Source organism: Patella vulgata, chromosome 5 (assembly GCF_932274485.2).
Source record: "Patella vulgata chromosome 5, xgPatVulg1.2, whole genome shotgun sequence".
In the NCBI taxonomy this organism is placed as follows: domain Eukaryota; kingdom Metazoa; phylum Mollusca; class Gastropoda; family Patellidae; genus Patella; species Patella vulgata.
The window spans coordinates 49722665-49732328 of NC_065883.2; the positions used below are offsets into that span (position 1 = coordinate 49722665).

Below are 9664 nucleotides of genomic sequence, written 5' to 3' on the forward strand. Positions count from 1 at the left end.
CAATTAAAGTATGGCAATTTTGGTATATATGGAAAGTAGAGATATCCAATCTTACTAGAAAAATACTGGATTCCCCGAAAAACACTCATGGAGCGCATACAGGACAAAAATGTAAAGGTTCCCCTAATCGACAGCCCAATGATTAGAAATTTCTGCACGCGTGATGTCAAAGGTCACACGAGAACATTGAGCGCTTGATGTACAAGTTGATAAACTTTATGAAGAGTTAGACGTACAACACTTTCTGAGATAAAAATGACGGAAAAGGACGCGGTAAGTTGATAATCTGAGAATTTAATTAGGATTCGATATTTGTAATAAATAGTAAACGATTAAATAATAATGAGTATATTTATAATGCGCTATATCCATAAACCAAGTTTATGCTCAAAGCGCTACACAATTATTATCCCGGTCTCTAGGATACAGGTAAAGCCTGATTACCTCCCTTTACCCCTGAATTCTTAGAAAGAGCCCCAACATATGCTGCTTCAAGGAGCGCAACAGTTTTTTGTATAATACATACACCATCCTACTGGTACCCATTTACAGGTAGGTAGACTGGAATACAGGGATAAAGTGTCTTATTCAAGGACACAAGAACTCGGCACACAATTCGGGTCTCGAACCTGCAACCATTCGGTCACAAATCCTACTCTCTAACCATTGCGCCAAATCCCTCGTCTTATGTATGCAATGACGTAAACATGACCTGGTTTGATTGAATTTTTATAGCAGGGCATTCCTTCGCAATTACAATGTTTGAGGAGAATTTGAAGCAAAATTATGACAAATTAATTAGTTTGAATTTGTTTTTAGTCCATATATACCATTAAATCGCCCAGTTTGTACGCGGGAATGTATCTTTATTAATACAATTGAAAAAGTTTATTTAGTTTGCGTGTATGACTAGGGGTGGGAAATGACATCAACATTAATCGATATCCCACGTGACAAGTGTTTTCTAAGGCCATTTTGGCTGCTGAATCTGAATCCTATGATATTTTTGGCATGTGACTTCTTTTTAGGTTGGTTCAGTAGCCATTTTCAAAATGGCCACCAAAAATGGACCTTTTTCATCGTAAAATAAGGAAATATTAAAACTAGTCCTCTAATATGTTCAAATGTATGTTTTTATAGGTCGGGGATACCAAATAAGACGAACTTAGATACAAAGGAATAATGGTTATACAGCAATCGTGCTTTTTGTCGTTTGTTTTCAGAAAAATCTGCATTTTTGTTCAGATAATTGTCCATAATTTGTTCATATCTGTGATGTCGGGTTATTCTATTTCAGATTTATTTGTACTGATACTGAACTAGGATCTTCCCAGACCATAAATAGTTCAATGAAAGTTTTATACTCTGTCCTGGTAGAATCTGTGTTGGTTTCGGGTGCGAGAGTCGCCGTTTCGTAAATATTTCTGGTGAGGTATATCGACTAATCCGTGCTGAATAGTATCCTCCTGCGGATGACTGTACATTTGGATAGATTAAAGGACATCTGCCCTGTATTTTCCTATGTCTCTAATGCCGTGAGATCTTTCTGGAGAAGGTCGGAGGCTGTCTGGTTTCCCACTACCAGAGACTGTCATCAACAATAAGCTTGAAATGGGACGACTTTATGGGTTCTGGAAGATCGTTGATGAAGGCTATGGACCAATACAAGCACAGTGCACCGTGGAACTCTGGTGTAACCTGAGCCATGTCAGATGTTGCTCTGCCGAGTAGGACTTTTGCTGAGGAAGGATCTGGTCCACTTCAGTGAGTTACCTCTTACATGTACTCTGTAATGTTCACGCTTATGAAGGAGCTTTTCATGGGGCACTTGTCAAACGCTTTGGCGAGGTGAGGAGTATGACGTGCAATTGTTTTCCCTTGGCTACGTGTGAGCCTATTTCCTGTATAGTAGAGATCAGTTGTGTCTTATAGGAGCGACGCTTCCTGAAACCATACTGACTATCACACAAGATGCTGTTCTTGTCGAAGTGCTGCATTATACTGTTATGCAATATATGCTCCAGTATCTTGCAGAAGATGTGGGCTTCGTTCGTTCTTGGTGTTTAACGTCTGCTTCCACATAAGTGATATCGCAGACAAGACATAGGAGAGCCGAAGCTGATTCCTGTTTTTTAGAATATGATTTTGCAATCTTTCCATTTGGCCTTAGGCCATGGATTTGGTTTAGTGGGAAGTTCTTCCCTTTATTTAATATAAAACATATCGTTTGGTAGATGATTACGTCTGCTTCTGGATTGGTAGATGTCATCGTTTTAGTGTTTAGGTGGAGGCCCTTCTTATCGTGGCCTCCCCTTACTCTACTATCCCACTCTCTGGGTTTGGTATCAGTTTTATTTGCGGAATAGTGTTTAGGTGCCGAGTTCGTCTGACCGTAACTCCCCCTTACTCCACTATCCTGCTAGTTTGGTAGATGTCATCTTTGTGGGGTTTGTGTTTAGGTGCCAGGCCCGTCTTATCATGACCTCCCCTTACTCCACTATCCCATTCTGTAGGTTTGGTGTCTGTTTTTGGTGGAATAGTGTTTAGATGCCGAGTCCGTCTGATCGTGACTCCCCCTTACTCCACTATCCTGCCAGTTTGGTATAAATCCCCTATGTAGTTTAGTGTTTAGATGCCGGGCCCGTCTAACCGTGACCCCCTCTTACTTCACTATTCTACTTAGTCCAACTGTGTCCATTAGGGCGTGGATTTGTTCGAAGATTTGCAGTTTCAGATCTGGTCTCGGGAAGAGTAGGTTCTTAGTGTTGAATGGTATGTTGTTGGTCTCCATTGTTCTCACTAGTTCCCTTCTCTCCTCCTCGTATACCTCGCAGTCTACCAGGACATGGTTGGTGGTACATTCTTCTCCGCACTCACAGATGATGACTTGGTGTTTGTAGTCTCGCAGCCGCTCTTTCACCCTTAGCTTCGATATAAGTCTACAAATATCTCTTCTAGGGTGATTGAGTGTTGTCTTTGTGTAGATCTTGTCATCCAGCCGGAATCTGTATGTGTCAAGTTCAACGAGATTTAATTCCCAGATTGAATTGACCTGTCTTTTGACCATACTGTAGATTTCCGTGGTGCTGTAGTCAATGGTGCGGAGTGGTGCTGTGTCCTTGAGACCTTCATTGGCGAGTCGATCTGCCTCCTCGTTTCCTCTTATGTTGACATGTGATGGAATCCACACGAGTTCTACTTTGCTTCCCTTCTCTATAACCCTCTGGTACAGCTGCCTGATTTCCAAAATGACTTCTGGTCTTGAGTCCGAGTTGTCATTTTGGATTGAAATCAGACTGCTCAGAGAGTCGCTTAGAATGACGAACTTACTAGTCTTTTGATGGGAAATCCATGATATAGCGTCACGAATGGCCACAAGCTCTGCAGTGTACACCGAACAGTTTTTGGGCAGTTTCCTGCTTATTCCCTGTTTCCCGTTTGGCAGGTATATTCCAAACGAGCTGGTGCCCCTTTCAGGATTGCGTGAGCCATCCGTGTACACATGGTCTCAGTCATCAGACGGCCAGTTGTCTTCCAGGTGTTCTAGAGAGAAAGCACGTGCAGCAGTGGGGTTGTTTTTCTTGTCAATTTTCTATAGTAGATCTAGATTAACCGGCGGTATAGGGAGCGTCCAAGGGGCGATCGCTGGGGGGGGGGGGGTCGTGTTCATTTATCACGAGCTCCCCCAGTTGCAGTTCCTTGACTGTTTCCCTGATACCCTGGCCGAAGCTTTTCTTTCTAGGATCTCTTACATGTCTTGTCTTTTGTAGACTGACAAAAGTAGGGGATCTTTCGGCCAGTTGCGAGATCTTGGCCCAATACCTTGTCGCTAGTTCTTTTCTTCTTAGGGATAGGGGCAACTCCCCGGCTTCCTGTAGTAATGCCTCTCTCCTAGTCCCAAGCCCTACGCCGGTCGCAATACACAGAGCTTTGTATTGGATGGTGTCAAGCTTACTTAAGAGTTTTGGCGCACAGTTCATGAAGGCCAAAGAGCCGTAGTCTAATACAGAGCGTATTAGAGCACGATACACCATCATTAATGTAACTCTATTGGCACCCCATGTGCTGCCCGTTATTTTCCTCATTAAGTTTAGGATTTTGGTGCAAATATCTACAGTCTCGTCGATGTGCGGTTTCCAGGTCAGCCTTCGGTCAAAGATTACACCAAGGAACTTGGTTTGGTCTTTAAACTCGATGGTTTTCCCGTTCATACACAGAGTCATTCTGTTTATCCCTCTATCCCTGCTTACAAGCATGCTGACTGTTTTCTTCTCCGAGACTTTGAATCCCCAATCGTTTGCCCATGCCATGAATTTGTCTAAGGCCTTCTGCATGTTCTTTTGTAGTTCACAGAAGTTCCTCCCTTTCCTCCATATGGTACTGTCAACAGCAAATTTAGCTAACTCAGTTTTGGCGTCGAGGTAGGAAGATTTCTGTATGTCGTTGATCATGATATTGAAGAGAGTGGGACTGATAACCGACCCCTGAGGCGTGCTATTTTCTAATGTTTGCCGGCACTCAGGAATCTGCCTACATTCACCTGTATCCTTCTATCGCTCAGAAAGCTTTTGATCCACCGAAACATTATGCCCGTTATATCAATACGTCCTAACTTGAAGAGCAGCCCGTCTAGCCAGACTAAATCGAAAGCCTTAGTTAAATCTACGAACACGACACATAACAGGTTCCCAGAGAGGAGTGCCTGCGACATGACTTGCTGTAATCTCACCAAGTGGTCCGTTGTTCAACGCCCTTTCCTGAACCCGCTTTGATGTTCGTCGATCAGTCGGTTGCTCTCCAGATAGAACTGTAGTCGTATGTTAACCATTGTTTCCAAGGTTTTGCACAGTGTGGATGTCAAGCTTACTGGTCGATAGGACTCTGCCTTTGTTCTCTCTTTACCTGGTTTTGGAAGACGGATGACGTTGCCTTTCCGCCATTCTTTGAGTACCTCTCCAGCCAGCCAGGATGTGTTGGAAGAAGTTTAGTAGTATTCTTTTGGCATTTCTAGGCAGATGTTTGAGCATCGAGTACTTTACTTTGTCCTCACCAGCCGCACTATCCTTCTTGAGGGAAAGAGCCTTATTTAACTCCTCCTCAGAGAAGGGTAGATTGATTGGTTTAGCCCCATCATTGGGTTCAATTTCTAATGAAGGGTGCTGTGAGTAAAAGATTTCCTTTCTCTTCAGGAACTCTGGTGATTGGTTTTCGTCCCTGCTTGCGTCAGCGAAAGCTTTTGCAAGTAGATCTGCCTTTTCATTGCCGTTGGTAACGTACTCATCTCCATTCTTTAGGTTTGGTGATGTGGGCAAGCGACACTGGCGTTTAGTTCCCTGGCTGATGTATGTCTCCCTTCTTGAATATTGGCTTCTGCTTTGATGATGAAGGAGGGGACTGTGTTTGGTCCAGTTGCATAATAGAGCTTCAAATTCATCAGAAGTTTCAAGTGTATGTAAACCTTTCCAATCAAGTTTGATGGATGCCATGGTGGGAACACTGCAGTGAAAGCTGATTCAAACTGTGGATTCAGTATGTTGGCTTTTTACTGGGCGTCACTCTTGTTTTTGAGTGGTGCTACTCCAGTGGCTTCTTGGCCTTTACTCTTGATGAAAGTCCAAAATTTCTTGGAGTCTTCCTTATAGTCCCTGCTGATCGTGGTTTCAAGGTAATTCTGTAGCTTCTTGTAAAGGTCCTTGTCTTGATTCTTCTTAGTAAGGCGTGCCTTCTTGTAAGCCCTCTATTACCGTCTGGTGGCTCTATTAATATCTGTGTTTATCCAGAGATTTGTGTAACGAAAAGTCGTCATCTTGGAGGGGATTCTTTTGGCGATGGTCTCGATTCTCTGCCTTTTGGTTTGGGGTTCTCCCATGTTATATAACTGAATCGGTAAGGTCAGTGAGATCCTCTTTGATTCCTTGTATGTCTGCTCGTTTCCAGAGGTATAGCTTTCTGCGAATAGGTTTTAGTCACTTAGCCGTAGAGTACATGTCTAGAAGGACTAGGTCATGGTCAGTGTTGCCATAAGATGGAATAGATTTGTTGATGTCCAGGGTGTTGCCTTTCCCTGTTGGGAAGTTGGCAAGCTGTTCTAAGTTCCTATGGTATCTGAGATAGAATAACCCGACATCACAGATATGAACAAATTATGGGCGTTATTCTGCAAAAATGCAGATTTTTCTGAAAACAAATTACAAAAAATACCACTGTAGTATAACCATTATTCCTTTGTATCTAAGTTCGTCTCATTCGGTATCCCCGACCTATAAAAGCATACATTAGCACATATTAGACGACTGGTTTCAATATGTCCTTACTATTATGACGAAAAAAGTCCATTTTTGGCGGCCATTTGGAAATAGGCACTGAACCAACCTAAAATTACGTCACATATCAAAAATGTAATCTGTTTCGGATTCAGCAGCTGAAATGGCCTTAGAAAACACTTGTCGCCTAAAATGGACCTCCATTTGCCCACCCCTAGTATGACAGATGTGAAAGGGAGTAGAACCTACATGTAATTACAAAAGAGTATACTAATTTTTAGATATGGCGGACATTTTGGGCAGAGATCTATTCTCGAAATATGAAGTAGATGGATCTCTGTGTGCAGAATGTAAATTACTGTCTTGGTTTATTCGATGAAACGGTTGCGTTTCATAAGTCGATGATCTAAAATATTAGCATTTTTCAACTATTGCCAGTATCAGAAAATGCTGTAGCCTAGATAACCTGATACGGCACCATGGCATTTCTTCATAACACAATTTGTAGTTTATTTGTCTATCACATAACTAGCAAAAGTTTTTATTCATTCGTCAACTGTCACGTGATAGCCATACTTGAAATTGCTTTAAAATAAAAAATGCCTAACGATTATGATATAGCCTTCAATAAAAACAATATTTTTAAAATTAAGCCTTTGTCAGAATGTGTATAAAATATAAAAAAAAATTATAACGGTAAGCGCTATTTTATAACTGGTTTATTGACCTAATTCCAATCGATATGTCACATGTCCTTGGAATTCTATCAGGAAAATATATTATTAAATGACCGTTTCTCTGTGTATTCAGTGTTCTATCAGGGGATTATATTCAATGAAGATTTAAATTTACCTAACAACTGGTCAGTGAATCCATCAATGTATGATTCAGTTATTATTTATATACATGTATCTACCGGTACCTGGAGTTTATAGGAGCTTTTACGCGTCTACTTTTAGCCTGGCCTTTTTCAACGCGGGTCTTAACATTGTAAATGCTAGGGAAAATGGGTTTTTTCCTCTTTTTCTCTTTATACAAAAAGTATTCCTAAATGCCACTTTTATTGTAAATTACCAATTTCAAATTGTGTCTAAATTATTTTTGTTGAAAATATACTGCGTTGTAGCAGACGATTATGTCAAGCTCACACACGGTCCAGTTGACTGCAGTACGCAAATGCATTACAAAGATGCATTGCTGTATGAAACCGATTTATATGTTTTGTTTTAATTTTACTGCAAACAATTAATAAATAACATCTGTTTGCTTGTAAAATGCCATGAAATAGCATAAGAGTAAATAATAGAATGGGTTAGAGATGGTGACCTGCGGTTCCACAAAAGAATTATTCATTTCAAGACGATATTAAAATTTAAGCACGACCGTAGCACATCTAAAAAAAAAAAAGAGAACAAATAATAGTCACGCTGTATAGAATGCACAGAGTCCAGTGAGTTACATATTTTTATTCAATAGTAGTTCTCTGAACCAAATACTGAATTAGAAATTGATAAAATGGACACAAATGTATCGTTCTTCTTTCTTGGTTGCGGCAAGATAAACTGATTGGATTAAAATTTCACTGAGTGCCAAAAGCTGAGCCAAGACGATTTATGTGGAACTAACTGAAAAAAACGGTTTTAAAAAATACTCTCAGATTCAACTTGATCGTCGTTTTATTCTTTCTGTTATTCATATCCCATCAAGAGGAAATTTATAAAAATGGCTGAGGTTTTAACCCGTGCACCAAACAACTATTTTATCATTGGTTAGAGCCGTCTAAACGCGGGGAAATTTACAATAGCTATTGGCTAACAGTACGCATAAACAATCTTATTTGCATATTGCATACTATTTATAGTATTATTAGCTGGAATTATTTTCACATCGACAGCCTCAAAGACCAACATAGTACCGTGTTTTGTGTCGAGTAGGGTAGCATGCAGTGCTATAGCAGACGATACATGTATATCAACCTCGCAAAGAACTGTCTGTCCAGTCGGCAGTTGAATGTAAATACACGTAGGATAGACCATTTAAATCTTTTGTGTTAATAGTCCAGTAATTAATATAACATCTGTTTGACCGTAAAATGCGTAATAAACTTGACTTAATTCTAGTTCGGGTCATGAGCACGAATCAGTCATGCACTTGTTTCCTCAATTGCAAACGGCCAATTATGGGTCTGGTAAACTTGCCGTATCTTTCCTATATCGAAGTTTTTGTAAGTTTCGCTTTCTGGCATCGGTCGGTAAACCTAACACGTATATAGAAATTGCGTTCAGTTCCATTTTACGTAAAAGAAGCTTACTGTACGACGGTATTTTCACAAAAAAACACACACTGGCCTATGGGTTTCAGTCTACGAATAAGGCCAGGGTCTGTGCATGACCGAAAATGACGTCAAAATGGAAACCCGTAAAAGCTCCTATACGGAGCGTGGCAGACGCTCGATTGGCAAACCATGCTGAGATCGTCTTCTTGCGCAACGTGGGTTAACTGAAGAATGTTTTCAACGATACAGCTATATTACGTATCGATATAAATATCGCCAGAATGTATCGATACACATCGGTGTATCGATATATCGACACAGCCCTACCTACTACGTGTACTAGTAGTAAAGTACAGTACTTACAGTTTTTTTGAAAATGATTCTTCTACCCTTTCCTTTAGTTGACAATGGCTTATTTGAACCAGCAAATTTATGTTTTGCAGGTTTGATTCTTGAACTTTTACGTACAGCCGTCCCACCTGAACCATTATTTCGTCCTGATGAACCATTGTTACCGTTGGGTCCTTGGTTAGCTCCGTTGCCATTTCCATCTTTCCCGCCTGTGCCATTCTGTTTCCCATTGCAGGACAAACATAGTACTTCACCCTGAGGATTTTTTTTCCAGATTGCTGAGCTGGATGTTTTACACGCACTACACGATGGTTTCATGCCGAAAGGCATTGCAATATTTTTTTTAAAAATTGGGAATCTTAAATTATAAGATTGCCAACTGACTATTTTAGTATTTAGTAATTTTGTCTGCCATATTTACAAAATAGGACTCAAACTGTCTTAAAAAGAAGAGAACTGTATACGGGAGATAACTCGAAAAACTTGGGTGCAGACCATTAATTAATTTCTTATGAATCTATTACATGTAGGAGCCCTTATTATTTAGACGAGCTAAAATAAAAGTAACTACATGCAAAAATACTTTGTATTAAAATACCTACCAAAACAACTTGTCGTGGACTGGAAGAGGGCGGTCAAAGTCCAGAAAACGTGTCCTTTTGATTCCGAAAGGCGATTTTTGCAACGATCGGATTGATCGTCTATGCGTGCTTAATATTTGAGATTCGATTTATTATGCTGCTTAATTTTTTATACGTGTGCCTTACTTTACATC

General features: G+C 40.4%; 1 protein-coding gene across 1 annotated transcript in view; it reads right to left on the minus strand.

The window, feature by feature from the left end:
• The window catches only part of LOC126821191 (GATA zinc finger domain-containing protein 1), a 29822-nt gene extending 20476 nt beyond the window's left edge, over positions 1-9346 (minus strand). The window contains exon 1 of the mRNA XM_050549601.2: positions 8902-9346. Within this exon, the coding sequence (XP_050405558.1) occupies positions 8902-9219 (318 nt within the window). The 5' untranslated portion in view covers positions 9220-9346. The remainder of the gene's footprint in view (positions 1-8901) is intronic.
• Between the last annotated feature and the right edge of the window lie 318 nt (positions 9347-9664).